Source organism: Schistocerca nitens, chromosome 2 (genome assembly GCF_023898315.1).
Source record: "Schistocerca nitens isolate TAMUIC-IGC-003100 chromosome 2, iqSchNite1.1, whole genome shotgun sequence".
NCBI classification, from domain to species: domain Eukaryota; kingdom Metazoa; phylum Arthropoda; class Insecta; order Orthoptera; family Acrididae; genus Schistocerca; species Schistocerca nitens.
The window spans coordinates 386071064-386088053 of NC_064615.1; the positions used below are offsets into that span (position 1 = coordinate 386071064).

At 43.5% G+C, this 16990-nt stretch overlaps 1 protein-coding gene across 1 annotated transcript in view; it reads right to left on the reverse strand.

Annotated features, from left to right (window-relative positions):
* The window catches only part of LOC126235041 (bone morphogenetic protein 8B-like), a 134284-nt gene that overhangs the window by 97830 nt on the left and 19464 nt on the right, over nucleotides 1–16990 (reverse strand). The window contains exon 2 of the mRNA XM_049943777.1: nucleotides 2870–3041. Coding sequence (XP_049799734.1) covers nucleotides 2870–3041 — 172 coding nt within the window. The remainder of the gene's footprint in view (nucleotides 1–2869; nucleotides 3042–16990) is intronic.

Consider the following 16990-nt stretch of genomic DNA (forward strand, 5'->3'; position numbering starts at 1 on the left):
AGGCACATTCCAGATGTTGGTTACTCATTTACGGCTTGGCAAACTCACAATGTGTGATCGCGGATAAAATAGTTGTTACTGAGAAAAATAAACCATTGATCTGTCGCACAACACAATGGTCAGTGCATTGTCAGCAGCGGAGGCTAATGCGCGCGACAGAGGAATGTACAAGCTAGCCATGTGTGCCTTGTGAGCTGGTGTTCGAAAAACATTGTCATGAAAGTAGATCTGCCTTTGCAGCAGTATTTCAACAAATTAAATATATCTAATCACCACACTCTTTTAGGATATTCCTCCTTTCGTAAAAATACCGACCATATTTTCATGTGTGTAGCCTGTTGAATAATTAGTTTATTAATGCTGGTAATGTGTATGCAACAATTGAAATGCTTTTTCTCATCACGGCGAGGCAATTAAAACATTGTTATTTGTGACTGCTTTTCGACTGTTTCTAACTTGCAGTGGGAATGTGATGTTTACATGTACATAGTATAATGTCTCTTATTACATCCATATCCAAGTAACGATAGTGAAACTTTACGTACTTCATATCTTGGACGCATTTTACCAGAAGCAAAAAGTGGTCATATCTGTGGAAATTACACCTTTTCGACTTTTTGCAACAGATCGTAGAGATACATCACCATAACAGGCACCAAGTAGGTAACCTTGTTTTACTTTCCTGCCTTGCTTCTAAATCACGTGATTTTATAATATTCCTTACTTCCTTATTCACTACCCTCGCGACGAATCGTCTGTCCCTTCTTGCGATCTGAAAACGTAGTGGAGCCAGAAGATATAATCCCAGTGGCTAATGGCTCACCAGCTGCTGAACTGTGCATTGTTCAAAGGAAGAAAAAAAGCAAAAGAACTGCACAGATATTCGTAACTGAAAACTATTACGCACTAACGAAAATAAGTGGAGCGCTTGAGCGGCGAGAAACGATACACTACTCAGTGGTAATAAAATTCAGTATACCACAAGTCTGTATTTTTAGGACGGGCAATACTGCCCTTATGCGCCAAGCCGAAGTGAGCATATGGCAGGACTGCCTTCCCGCTCCCTGCCTCACCCCTCCAGCAGTGCTCGCGTGGGGCGCGGCGCGAGAAACTGTGCTGCAACCACGTCGCGCGACCCGGCGGAGGCGCGTGTCGCGTCCCAGTCGCGTCAGGTCCCAATCTGCCTGGTCCCATTTGAACCTGTGAATTTACAAAAACGCGCGCTGCGCTGCGTCGCGCCACACGCGCTATATGCGTCTCAATTTGCGCCTTGCCTTATCAGAGGCTCTTGGATTAAATGTCAGAACGTTGTGCCTGGGAGCGTCCATAATGCTATTAAAGTTGTAGGACCCGGGTTTCAATTACAGCGGGTTCCAACTGCTCCCGTCCGTCTTTTCAGGGACAAATATTGCTTCTAAGTCACTTCGTAGATACGTCCATTAAATTGTATACTAGTTCCCCGTTTGCCACACAAGCCAATACGCAGGGAAAATAAAATTTTTAAAAAGTCAGTCAGAGTACATATTCTGAGTGTTCATAAGTTGTCGACGAAATCAAAACCGGTGTTAGAGGGAGGGGTTCTAAACAGGCATTTTAATGCAGCAAAGAAAATGTCAGAGGCGTCCGTATCAGCTGCGACAGTCAGCACTTGGACGCACGATGACAGCATGATAGTGATGACATAACCTGCTTGATTTTATACAGCATGCCCAAACATCGCTTTCCCAAAAGTCGGTGTTCATTCATTGAAAGCGCAATTGAGAAACGATTCAAACTGGTTCAAAATGGTTCAAATGGCTCTGAGCACCATGGGGCTTAACATCTGTGGTCATCAGTCCCCTAGAACTTAGAACTACTTGAACCTAACTAACCTAAGGACATCACACACATCCATGCCCGAGGCAGGATTCGAACCTGCGACCGTAGCGGTCACGCGGTTCCAAACTGAAGCGCCTAGAACCGCACGGCCACACCGGCCGGCGATTCAAACTGGTGCCCATAAACGTTGATACATGCATTACAACGAAGTATTGCCTCAGTCTGTCGGGGGTCCCTAGTTTCTATTGCACGAAGACGCAAAAACTGTCACCTTAGCATGAACATCCTGTTATGTTCAGTGTTCAAGACGTACTAGTCAGTTACGACTGTGATTTCACATGCTCAGAGGAAAAAACTGTGAATTACGGATTCCGGCGATCGCGCTGTCGGTCCTAATGTTGGTGCGACCGTGTGTGCAATGATGCCCTGTTCTTGTAATGATACTGAGCAGTGGTTTTGTTAGTTGTGCAAGACAGAACCTTTTTTTTTTTTTGTGACTTACTTAAATTAAAGCTGGGTGTGTCACTAAAGTTGGGTGTGTAACTATAAACATTTTTTTAGGCTGCTTGTTATTAAGTACCAGAAGTGTTTGCCCTTTGATTCCGTACTGTAAACGACTTGGTTTGTACCTTTTATAAACTGCCTCGTTTTGATCCAAGGGAATGTGTACGATTTATATTTCAGGTGACTGTCATCTCTTAAGATTAGGACGCTCTACGCTTCGATTGTTACTCATAAGGAGGAGGGTGCGTGTTGCAATGCACCTGCGAAGTCGATTACATGTCTGGGATTTAATAAACGCTGGAGAACATAGAGTAAGCCGGCCGAAGTGGCCGCGCGGTTCTGGCGCTGCAGTCTGGAACCGCGAGACCGCTACGGTCGCAGGTTCGAATCCTGCCTCGGGCATGGATGTGTGTGATGTCCTTAGGTTAGTTAGGTTTAACTAGTTCTAAGTTCTAGGGGACTAATGACCTCAGAAGTTGAGTCCCATAGTGCTCAGAGCCATTTTTGAGAACATAGAGTAAGTCGTGCCATATCTTGAAGTACTGACCGCGTTCCAGAAAGCAGCGCACTACACGTGCATTGTAAGGATTGGGCGCCCTGGCGACGCCATCTTCATCGACGACTGCGTGGTACAGTCTCGTCATGTATTCTGGTGCTGCCTGCGGTCGCGAAGAGTGGGCGCTCCCATGGCGACCGTCCACCAGAGGTACTCCCAGTACCTGTGAACATTTACAGCGGTCCTGACTGTTACATGCTGTCGCTCGTCGGCATATCGGTGATACGGGAATTTCTTTACACTACGGTTTCGTGAGCATTATTGTGGAACATGATGTTTCATTTAATATTATTCAACCACAACTGATAAAGATTTTGCTGTCCAATATGTTTAATGAACTCAGATTTTTAGAAAACTGCTGTTAAACCATTCTCAAATATGTAACGTGGGGACATTCATGGAGCTTTGCGTAACTAGTATTTGTCGTTATATGGATAACGGCTCAACGTATTTTCGGTAAGTAAAAATGAAATGTGAGTTAATTGATTAAAATATGTGAAATCACTTGCATAGTACAGCAGCCAGACATTTCTTGTTGCCTGTATTAGATGGAACAGTAGTAGTATATGCAGGATGGAGAAAAACTGTGTCACGAATTTTAACCCTGGATAGCTGATGCCAGTAGGAACCACAATTACTAATGTTGTGTAGGTCGACAACGCACCATTCTTAAACTACGGAAACTTGGCGCCACGCGCTCCGATTGGCCGTAGGGTTGCCCTGTTGCCGTTCTTCGGCTGACGGGCAGCGCTATGGTTGTCGGTTCACACATACAAACGTCCCTCGCCCCGTCACTGTCGCAACGTGATACGCACAAGTGTCGAATAGGTCACGCTGTTTATCTCCACGTCACGTCAGAGGCATTCCCACGTAAGCTTCGCTTCGGAGCGCACAAACGTCACCTGCGATTTAGTCATACAGTAAGTATGGTGGTTCAGTATTATTTTGAAAAACAACGAGATATTGTTTTTGTTTATGGACTAGTCGACGGTAATGCGCATGAAGCTCGATGGTTGAATGAGGAACAGTACCCGGCAAGACGCCACCCACAACCGCAAACGTTTACAGCAATTCACCGGCGACATGGCGAAACTTGTTTGTTAGCAGGATATCATGGTGATGCTGGAAGACCTCGAACACAACGGGATGCTGCATTTGAAGAGACTGTTCTCGAGCGCTTCGAGGAAACAACTACGACAAGTACTCGAGCGGTTGGACACGACATGGGGGTTACTCATCGGTTAGTCTGGGAGATTTTGAGGGATGACGGCCAGCATCCATTTAGTTTCCACCCCGTACAAGACCTAACTCCTGTGGCGGACTATGAACACAGGCCAGGGTTTTGTTCCCCGCCGTTGTGTTGTTTGCCGACGAGTGCACCTTCCATCGGGATGGCCTTTACAACTCTCGAAACGTTCATTACTGGGCAAGGGGAAATCGTCACGTCACGTACGTTCACGGACACAAGGAACGATTTTTGCTCAACATTAGGGCAGGCATTATGGGTGACCATCTGATTGGGCCGGTCCGCCCACTTCCTAGACTTATCGGAGCAAACTACCTTCACTTTTTGCAAGAAGCTCTACCTGGCCTGCTGGAACATGTTCGCCTGGACATACGGCTACGAATGTGGTTGCAGTGTGATGGGGCCGCCGCACATAACAGTCTTGCTGTGCGCGGATATTAAATGAACTCTTCGACGGCCGGGTAATTGGCAGAGGTGCTCTTAGGGACATGACCCAGGCGATTATCAGACCTCTAGCCACTAGTGTTTTCCCTGTGGGCATTCTTCCAGGTTCTAGTTCACCCACCCGGACGCAAACCATCTAGTAACGAAGAGGAATTAATGGATCTAATTCAACATGCCGCCAATCACATTAGAGCAATGCCAATAATCTTTGAAGGAGTTTGGCAAAACAGCGTTCGACTTTAACAAGCTTGTGTCGCGTCAGAGGGTCGCCAGTTCTAGCACCTGCTTTAAGTAAACTATGTCCTAGGTAGAAAAAAGGCCCTTTTCAGGGCCGACACAATTTGTAAATGACTTTCTGTACGCGAACTAACATCTACATCTACATACATACTCCGCAATCTACCATACGGTGCGTGGCGGAGGGTACCTCGTACCACAACTAGCATCTTCTCTCCCTGTTCCACTCCCAAACAGAACGAGGGAAAAATGACTGTCTATATGCCCCTGTACGAGCCCTAATCTCTCTTATCTTTGTGGTCTTTCTGCGAAATGTAAGTTGGCGGCAGTGAAGTTGTACTGCCGGCCGCTGTGGGCAAGCGGTTCTAGGCGCTTCAGTCCGGAACCTCGCTGCTGCTACGGTCGCAGGTTCGAATCCTGCCTCGGGCATGGATGTGTGTGATGTCCTTAGGTTAGTTAGGTTTAAGTAGTTCTAAGTCTAGGGGACTGATGACCTCAGATGTTAAGTCCCATAGTGCTTAGAGCCATTTGAACCATTTTTTTAAAAATTGTACTGCAGTCAGCCTCAAATGCTGGTTCTCTAAATTTCCTCAGTAGCGATTCACGAAAAGAACGCCTCCTTTCCTCTAGAGACTCCCACCCGAGTTCCTGAAGCATTTCCGTAACACTCGCGTGAGGATCAAACCTACCAGTAACAAATCTAGCAGCCCGCCTCTGAATTGCTTCTATGTCCTCCCTCAATCCGACCTGATAGGGATCCCAAACGCTCGAGCAGTACTCAAGAATAGGTCGTATTAGTGTCTTATAGGCGGTCTCCTTTACAGATGAACCGTATCTTTCCAAAATTCTATCAATAAACCGAAGACGACTATCCGCCTTCCCCACAATTGCCATTACATGCTTGTCCCACTTCATATCGCTCTGCAATGTTACGCCCAAATATTTAATCGACGTGACTGTGTCAAGCGCTACACTACTAATGGAGTATTCAAACACCACGGGATCTTTTTCCTATTCACCTGCATTAATTTACATTTATCTATATTTAGAGTTAGCTGCCATTCTTTACACCAATCACAAATCCTGTCCAAGTCATCTTGTATCCTCCTACAGTCACTCAACGACGACACCTTCCCGTACACCACAGCATCATCAGCAAACAGCCGCACATTGCTATCCACCCTATCCAAAAGATCATTTATGTAGATACATAACAACAGTGGACCTACCACATTTCCCTGGGGCACTCCAGATGATACCGTCACCTCCGATGAACACTCACCATCGAGGACAACGTACTGGGTTCTGTTACTTAAGAAGTCTTCGAGCCACTCACATATTTGGGAACCAATCCCATATGCTCGTACCTTAGTTAGGAGTCTGCAGTGGGGCACCGAGTCAAACGCTTTCCAAAAGTTGTTGATGGGTTTGTTCACGGTATGTCTTATCATGAAAATACAATGGATGTTTCGCGACCCCGGCGGATTCCCCTCCAGGCCCGCCCCCGGAGTGGAAGGCTGTCGCGCTACCATCGAGTGTGCGTTCCGCGTTGGATACATCACGATCTCTGGCAGGGAAAGCATTCGCGGTCATGTGTAGACCAGAACATCCGGCAACAGGGCAATCCCGCGGCCAATCGGAGCGCGTGGCGCCAAGTTTCCGAAGTTTAAAAATTTTTCGTTGTCGACCTACACAACATGAGTAATTCTGGTTCCTACTGGCACCAGCTATCCAGAGTTAAAATTTCGTTACACAGTTTTTCTCCATCCTGTATATGGGGCTCCTGGCTCATGATTTATAAGCTTAGCGCCATACTATTTTAGTAACATCCACACGTGCACATACTCATACAAACACACACACACACACTTTTCACTCTTTCTTCACCTGTGCCTCTTTCTTTGGAGTAGGTCGATCAGAGAGCTCCTAAGCCAAACGTGCACACTATTTTACTCACCCATCACAGCCCAGTATTCATCTGCCATTAAAAATTAAACAACAAATCAGTATCTACCCCCAGAGTCGGCCATCTCATTCTCTATACCCCAGGTGGCACTCGAAATGACTGTCATTCGATCTTTGTACCAACTTGGTGCAAGGTTCGATTCCCCATCAAATTAAGTGCGAGACAGTTATTTCAAAGTCGAAGTAGTCTGTATTATTTGTCAAAACGTAGTCAGTCTAGAACCGATACTAGAACTGCTAGAATCAAATCACTGGGCACAGCATATGCAGCAGTCAGAGACATTCTCCACATAACTGTAATCCAAATAACACTGGACACAGTGATGTATCATACATGAAAAATAATGTACAACGCTTCTTCTAGAGGAGTACACTTGAGAATTTTTCATTTTGCCTTTTATTTCGTGTTTAGTAATCCTCTTATGTATACGTTGTGAACTCTTCCCCATATTCTAGCAGAATGTGCACACAGACGATGATAACTAAATGTAGTGATTCCATCCCTTTTAAACTCTGCAAATGGTTTTTGTGCTGACAGCTGCACAATGATGAGACCACCACATTTAGGCACAGTGTAACCATCTGTTTTCAGCAGATCCAAACACGAATGGTAGTTTATAAACACACGATATCCTCTAAAGTGGTGAACGTCCTGAGAGCCATCATTTTCTGCGGGTACTCCAACATATGGTCATTTCCGTGCTATTTACAGTAAATGTTGATATCTTGTATTCACTATTAGTATACGGATTTTCCCATGTATTGTGTTTAAAGTGTTTTTTGTGCATCTGCAATGGTTTGCTCTTCTTCCAATAAGATTATGTTCTTCCTTTGTGGCATTGTTCTTTTTTCATAAAATTGTCCGGTTTACGATCTGACTGTGACGTCATCCATTTCAGTTTTCTTTTATGTACACATAACACCGTATCTCCACTTACAGGAATAATTTCTATAATATGGAATGGTTTAAGTCTGCTCGATTTTATAAAGTGTGCCTGATATGCATCTATAAGAAACTTTTAAGTCTTCCGTTGCTAAAGAACATGATATTACTAGACTGGACGCTAAGATTTATAACTACAGAATATATGGTGTGTTTGACCCTGTGGAACATTGCCTGTATGTTGAAAGCTAACAACAAGCATTTACAATATGCTACACTGTACTCTGTGCCAATAGCTTTTATGTGGTATGAAATATCGGATAGCTTACCACAGTTGCAGATTGATATTTAACAATATTTTCCAATTTATCTACTGTGGTAACAAACAGTACACAAAAGCGACTGAAGTACAAGTAAACCTCCCAGATAATCAAGACAGACAAAAGATTATAAAACATATTCTGTCTGCCTATATAGTGTTAATTTGTCCTTATAAGCTATTCGTATAGGTATTAAAATCCATGGAGAAGAAATAAAAACTTTGAGGTTCGCCGATGACATTGTAATTCCGTCAGAGAGAGCAAAGGACTAGGAAGAGCAGTTGAACGGAATGGACAGTGTCTTGAAATGAGGATATAAGATGAACATCAACAAAAGCAAAACGAGGATACTGGAATGTAGTCGAATTAAGTCGGGTGATGCTGAGGGAATTAGATTAGAAAAGGGAGCAAAATAACTGATGATGGTCGAAGTAGAGAGGATATAAAATGTAGACTAGCAATGGCAAGGAAATCGTTTCTGAAGAAGAGAAATTTGTTAACATCGAGTATAGATTTAAGTGTCAGGAAATCGTTTCTGAAAGTATTTGTATGGAGTGTAGCCATGTATGGAAGTGAAACATGGACGATAACTACACTCCTGGAAATGGAAAAAAGAACACATTGACACCGGTGTGTCAGACCCACCATACTTGCTCCGGACACTGCGAGAGGGCTGTACAAGCAATGATCACACGCACGGCACAGCGGACACACCAGGAACCGCGGTGTTGGCCGTCGAATGGCGCTAGCTGCGCAGCATTTGTGCACCGCCGCCGTCAGTGTCAGCCAGTTTGCCGTGGCATACGGAGCTCCATTGCAGTCTTTAACACTGGTAGCATGCCGCGACAGCGTGGACGTGAACCGTATGTGCAGTTGACGGACTTTGAGCGAGGGCGTATAGTGGGCATGCGGGAGGCCGGGTGGACGTACCGCCGAATTGCTCAACACGTGGGGCGTGAGGTCTCCACAGTACATCGATGTTGCCGCCAGTGGTCGGCGGAAGGTGCACGTGCCCGTCGACCTGGGACCGGACCGCAGCGACGCACGGATGCACGCCAAGACCGTAGGATCCTACGCAGTGCCGTAGGGGACCGCACCGCCACTTCCCAGCAAATTAGGGACACTGTTGCTCCTGGGGTATCGGCGAGGACTATTCGCAACCGTCTCCATGAAGCTGGGCTACGGTCCCGCACACCGTTAGGCCGTCTTCCGCTCACGCCCCAACATCGTGCAGCCCGCCTCCAGTGGTGTCGCGACAGGCGTGAATGGAGGGACGAATGGAGACGTGTCGTCTTCAGCGATGAGAGTCGCTTCTGCCTTGGTGCCAATGATGGTCGTATGCGTGTTTGGCGCCGTGCAGGTGAGCGCCACAATCAGGACTGCATACGACCGAGGCACACAGGGCCAACACCCGGCATCATGGTGTGGGGAGCGATCTCCTACACTGGCCGTACACCACTGGTGATCGTCGAGGGGACACTGAATAGTGCACGGTACATCCAAACCGTCATCGAACCCATCGTTCTACCATTCCTAGACCGGCAAGGGAACTTGCTGTTCCAACAGGACAATGCACGTCCGCATGTATCCCGTGCCACCCAACGTGCTCTAGAAGTTGTAAAGCAACTACCCTGGCCAGCAAGATCTCCGGATCTGTCCCCCATTGAGCATATTTGGGACTGGATGAAGCGTCGTCTCACGCGGTCTGCACGTCCAGCACGAACGCTGGTCCAACTGTGGCGCCAGGTGGAAATGGCATGGCAAGCCGTTCCACAGGACTACATCCAGCATCTCTACGATCGTCTCCATGGGAGAATAGCAGCCTGCATTGCTGCGAAAGGTGGATATACACTGTACTAGTGCCGACATTGTGCATGCTCTGTTGCCTGTGTCTATGTGCCTGTGGTTCTGTCAGTGTGATCATGTGATGTATCTGACCCCAGGAATGTGTCAATAAAGTTTCCCCTTCCTGGGACAATGAAATCACGGTGTTCTTATTTCAATTTCCAGGAGTGTAGTTTGGACAAGAAGAGAATAGAAGCTTTCGAAATGTGGTGCTACAGAAGAATGCTGAAGATTAGATGGGTAGATCACATAACTAAAGAGGAGGTACTGAATAGGATTGGGGAGAAGAGGAGTTTGTGGCACAACTTGACAAGAAGAAGGGACCGGTTGGTAGGGCATGTTCTGAGGCATCAAGGGATCACAAATTTAGCATTGGAGGGCAGCGTGGAGGGTAAAAATCGTAGAGGGAGACCAAGAGATGAATACACTAAGCAGATTCAGAAGGATGTAGGCTGCAGTAAGTACTGGGAGCTGAAGAAGCTTGCACAGGATAGAGTAGCATGGAGAGCTGCATCAAACCAGTCTCAGGACTGAAGACCATAACAATAACAACAACAAGCTATTCGAAAATTCTTGATACAGACTCCCACAAAGATATAAGTGTTATGTGAAAGCAGGAGAAACATATTTTTCTCAATCAAGCCCACTGTTCTCCACAATATAAATATAGGTAGTGCTGAAGAAGGATTAGTTCCCACAGATAATGTTATTCTCCTACTCTTAAGAAAAAGAAGCAATGTATGGAACAGACCTAGACTGTGTCCTACTACGGAAATTTTTCCTTAAGTGCAGTTAAAGTGTGACATGTAGACAAAATAAAACTGGAAGTGGTTGAGGTCAAAGTAAAAATGTAAACTGGACAATTTGACAGAAACGATTGCTACAAAAGAAGAACGTAATCTCCTATTGGAAGAAGAACAAGCTATTGCAGATGGGCAAACAAGGCTTACAGATTACTTTAAACACATATATCATCTTTTACTGTAAATACAGTGGGAATTGACGATATGGTGGAGTACTCGCAGAAAAAATGGGTCTTAGGACGTTCACTAGATTGGAGATATTCGAACAAAGTGCTTATAAATTGCCATTGACGTTGGGCTCCTCTTAAAAATGATGATTACATTGTATCTAAATCAAGTTTTTTCATTAGCAGCAGAAAATTCTGAATAACTACATTTAATGATCATTTGTTTATTAAAGTAGTAAACTTGAAGTTCTATATCCAAGTTCTGCTAGAATGTGGGGAAGAGTTGGCATCGTATATGCAAGAGGATATGGAATATCTTAACAATAATACTAGACGAGAAATAAAAGGCATAATTGAAAATTCTCAAATGTTCTAGACTAGATGAAGTCTATTACATTATGTTTCATGTATGATGCAAACTCTGTGCCTGGCGACTTGTGGATTCCAGTACCAGGGAGATAGCTTTCATTCCCCACATACATGGTGCCCTAATCGTCAAACTCTAGCAGGTGATGTATCGGTTTTAGCCGAACTAAGACGACTTTTTGACAAATAACGCAGACAACTACACTTGAATTTAACACTGTGCGATTTGATTTGAGGGTGAATTGTGCCATGCAATAAGTGGGCACAAGAATCATACCACATATGGTTTTGGGTATCTAGTGCACCCTGATCTGTAAATTACTCTCAGTAGTGCCAGTGTCTATGTGGTTTAATAAATAATACAGAAAATAACATTAAGGCACTAAATTTTGAGAGGGACCTTTCTGTCTAGCATCAGCTGGGTACAAAGAACCACCGAATGTCGTTTTTGTGTGCCAAGTGGATTACAGAGAATAGGATGTGCGGCTCTGGAGTACATACTGATTGGATGCTTTATTTTTATTGGTGGTAAAGTACTGGCCTGTGATTCGGGGAGCAAAATGTATGAGTGTTCGCATGCGGCAGTTATCCTTCACAAAGCTCCCCTTACCGTCAATCTGCCCATGCATGTAGGCAACCCGGGCGTTTGATTTCACGAGGACGGTACAGATACGTCTGTGAGCCAAAAGCTTCGTAGACACAATACTAACCGTCATGAGTGCGTTCCATTTAGCAACTGGAAGTTCCGTATAATAATTCGGTATAAGAGTCTTCAAGTAACCTGCTAGTAGTCACCAGCAGATTCTGTGCACTGTTGTAGAATAGACCTGACGTAGCGACACACTGAATAAATGCATCAAAACTATGGGTCGATTTTGCAAGTCTTATACGACAGTGAGAAGTAAGAAACAGAAATATTGAGTAGTCATCGCCGTAGTCATTAAAGATGAATCATACTAGGAATGATAAGTAATGCTAAAGAATATCTCCAGATTGTTTTTGGAATCTTCTTGGCATTCACTTCAAATGACGTAGCGAAATCACGGAAAAATTAGATCTGCATTATCAAAAGGGGGTATATGAAAAAGTGCAGCGCCATAAATATAAAAATTTACCTCAGAAGATATTTCAGCTGCACATAATTTGTACTGGCAAAGCTAAAGAGAAGATTGCAATCAGTACTTATCTTTCATGTCAGTGGCACAGTGCATAAAATGTTTCTGTAAATCAAGTGAAATCCAAATGAATGCAAAACTTTTCACTACAGCTCATTCCCAGGAATACCTAAGAGAGTGCCATTACTACAAAATATCGCATTTTTAGTGAGTGTTATTTCCTGTGTGTGTCTACCAAGGAAAACAGACTTCTTCTTAAAGTTTGACAGCAACATTTGGAAAAAGGAGAAAACCGAAACTTTGGTTTATCTAATATGCGACAGTGTATAAGTCAGGCAGTCAACACTCGTCGTTTTTTTGTTATAATGGAAGATTACGATGTTCAGTTTAAGACTAAGTGATTAATAACATTGAACTGGACGCACTGGTCATTACCAGACGAATGAGCTGTTGTGCTTGAGGACCAGACATTAGATATTTCTCATTTCACAGTGTCAGATGTCTTTTGGGACCATTGCACTGACGCTATCACTATCAACTGTGGTTAACATATAGTTATTTTGTGGTTGTAACGTGCAATCGCTTGGAAGGAAGATGTGCAAGTTGTCTACAATCCTCAGTAACTAAAGTTACTTCATTGCAAAGATTGCTTTCAAATGAGACAGGTGGATGGCTATAATGCTTAAATATATAAGAATTTATAGAGCATAGTTTAAGTATGTTTTCTAGGGGAATACGAAATAACAGCTATTCTTGACACTCAAATGAAGATCTGATAACAGGCTGTATATTTTGCGAAATACTCGTGTTGTTTGAAATGGCGTTACAAGTGACTAGTGACTTACGCTTAATTTCCCATCTATAAATTACAGAATGTGTCATAAAACATTGTTCCTTAGTTTCCTAAAAAATTAAATAAAAATAAATGGCAGGAAACGTTGTATGTAATTACCATTTATGTACATCTACCTGACGTTATTGAACTTGCATTTGTAACTAATTCAGTAAATTATAAAATTTAGTCATCGGTTCTACGTTTGAAATTACTGACCATGACTGGAATGTGTGGTACTGTCGTTGTAAAATGGGTGGTGATATTTTTTGTCTTTTGTTAATAATAATTTCACTGGAGGGACGGGGGGGGGGGGGGGGAAGGGGGAGATGCAGAGGAGTGATTATTGTGAAACGCTGAGATGATCTCTCCAAAGACTTTAGATCTATAGGAAGAGCAATTTAAATTAAGAACGCTAAGGAAGATTCTTGTCCCTTCTGGCACAGTTGAAAGCATCAAGCAGAGAGTAGATGTAGATGAAGGGTACGAGAGGTGATGTGGGTGGTTGCGAGCTGAAAGATGATCGAAATTTTGTGAGAATATGAACACGATTATAAATCTTTATTGTACACACAATAATTAAGTTTCGCCAGCTGCCAGAGTCAACTGAAAACGAGCCTAAGACAATAACAAAAATAGAAAATATGCATCAGATCAGATGCGTGACCCGGAAGCGTAGAGATATGAAAAATGTTTGGGAGGGAAGGTAGGAATGTTAGAATTCAAGCTTCCGTCGACGACTGGATTATTAGCAGGAGAGCGTAAGCTCAGATTAGGAAAAGATGGGGAGAAAATTTGGCGCGTCCTTTTCAAAGCAACCATTTCTGCACTTCCCTTGAACGATACAGGAAAATCACAGGAAACGTAAATGTGACGGCCAGATGGGGATTTGAACCACCCTTCTTCCGAATGCGCCACCTCGCTCGGTGAAAACATTAGGAAGAGGAAAGTACGAGTGCATGGGCGAGCCGGCCATTTCTAAATAGGGGATTAGTGCGAGGCTGCATATGGCGATGATGACTGCGGTCACCTTACGTGGTACCAACGGTAAAAAGTTCGCCACTGGTTTCTCGCGTTAACGTATATTTACCAAGGAAAAATATATGAAAAAATTCAAACGGTATTTTCTACTAGAGTTTCAAATTGTGCAATATGCTGCAAACGAAGATTAACGTTATTACTAAAACCAACACATTTAAACGGGCAATTAAAGTAAATGTCTCAAAGAACGTATGTACGTACTACGTCCGCAGCTCGTGGTCGTGCGGTAGCGTTCTCGCTTCCCACGCCCGGGTTCCCGGGTTCGATTCCCGGCGGGTCAGGGATTTTCTCTGCCTCGTGATGACTGGGTGTTGTGTGATGTCCTTAGGTTAGTTAGGTTTAAGTAGTTCTAAGTTCTAGGGGACAGATGACCATAGATGTTAAGTCCCATAGTGCTCAGAGCCATTTGAACCATTTTTTGTACGTACTACACAGTTACATAACACACAGGTGGATTTGATAGTACTATAGGGAAAAGAATAATTCATCTTTCATTCACCAATATAGTTTCACCGTGTATTGCATTATACTGAAAAAGCATTTTCTGAATACCTGTGACGAAAAAGTAGTATCCTATTTTCATTTTTACGATCTCAACATCTTCACTGTCGCAAGACGGTACTGAGCGTAGTCATTGTTTGCGTACTTTAGAAGTCGTTCTGAAATAGACGAATTGAAAAGTTCAAATGGCTCTAAGCACTATGGGACTTAACATCTGAGGTCATCAGTCCCCTAGACTTAGAACTACTTAAACCTAACTAATCTAAGGACATCACACACATCCATGCCCGACCCAGGATTCGAACCTGCGACCGTAGCAGCAGCGCGGTTCCGGACTAAAGCGCCTAGAACCGCTCGGCCACATCGGCCGGCTATTTATGTGGAAAACGACTGTTTAGTACTCGTTCCTGTCATTTATTTAATGTTCTGGGTTATATGTTTCAATTTTCTTCGCCCACTTTAGTACAGCGCTGATTCCTCCATCAACAAATGGACTAACCCAAAATGATCCAAGACAAATCTCAGTAATTACTGCGGGTACAGCTGCATTCATTCCTTAAATTTTCTGTGCCGTTAGGCGTTTAATCTAAGATACTTAATTTTTAAAAGCCTTCTAACACAGGATATTTTAAGCTCTTCTAGCCTCCTAACTCTACGTTCTCTACTTCAAAAAAAGATAAACTAGTTTTAGACGCGTGAATCTGTCCGTTTAATTCCACGTCTGTTCTTGAAACTGATAGGTTTTCTTTGGTGAAAAAACTTGTTTTTGTTTATACTAAACAGTTTTCGTTGTCCTTCTCTACATGAGTTAGTTTGTGCGATTTAGTTTCCTCGGCAACATAAATCCTTCGTTTATTCTACAGAACCTTCCATTTCCGTGATGAATTCGCTATTCTTCGTTACTATTATCTTTCTATAGTCGTTCCGAAAAAGAATTTTCATGAAATAATTTTCACATTCTACCAGTAACATTTGAGAAGTTCTTTGTTTAGCATGTTCTCTTACCTCTGTTTTGTAACACCTCTTATATTTTCTCTGGCTCTCATTATTCTCCACCTACTGTTCTTTTCAGCAAGCTATAGATTGTTTATTCTACTACTAACTCTAAAAATACTGAATTCAACGTCTCATTTCTTTTTTCTGATCCACTGAACTTTTCAGTTATCTTTATCACGCCTATGTTGGTTATGACCTGAATGCACACGTACTACAATTGCAAAACTGAATTGAAAACTGACTTCCTAAAACGATTGCAGCCTCTGCTTATATGATTCTGGTAATAGCGTTTGACCCAGTTAAAGGAAGTTTTTCAGGAAGTTACATTTCATCTTCTTCTTCTAGCCAGTTTTTCTACAATTCCACGTAATGCCTTTTGTCTGCTACTGCATTCAGTGGTAACAATATTCTTATCTTTTCTCATGTTCTTCTTTATATTCCTATTCCACTCCAATGTTTCAATCCCGTCTCCGGCCATCCTGATTTAGGTTTTCCGTGATTTCCCTAAATCATTTCAGGCAAATGCCGGGATGGTTCCTTTGAAAGGGCACGGCCGATTTCCTTCCCAATCCTTCCCTAACCCGAGCTTGCGCTCCGTCTCTAATGACCTCGTTGTCGACGAGACGTTAAACACTAACCACCACCACTCCAATGTTTCAAAACTATAGTTGAGTAGGCGTTAAGTGGATCACTGATAGTTGCAGTTGACGTGGCGCGGCAGCTTCGTGCTCCTAAATCAACCAATACTATTGCACGATTGTGTAGACGTTTCTCTGGCAACGCCTCGGTGTTGTCACAGCTCTTAGACGGCTCCTGTTTGCGCCCATTGCCGTTTGCGCTTCTCTGTTGAACGATGGCAAGCTGGCGAGCTGCCAGAGAGCTCCTTACGACGTCTCAACTGTAGCTGTATTTTAGAATGGGGGACAAATTTTTGGTATTCGTACACATCATCGGTACATACTTCCGTAGATTTGCGTTCGTGAATCATTGGCGGACCCCAGAAGAAGAAGAATGGTCTAGGACTAGGTAATGGAGGCGCAACATGAGCTATCCAATGCATGCTTTCGTTAGAATAAGGATTAGAGGATTGGATCATTGAATAAAAGTTGTATGCACATTACTTTGGCGAGCAATGCTACACTAGGAGCGAGTTAACTTTTCTAGAGTGTAGGAATAAATTACTTTGGATGTAATCCAGTGATAGTAAGATTATATGTGCGTCTTAAATGTGTATTATTGTTCCGGAACACCGATCTTTCGAATGGTCTGGATTTCATCGTTAACGATTTGAATACTACCCTTTTTGTTACTAGAACGCGTCATTTTGTAACACTAAAACAACTGTATAGGA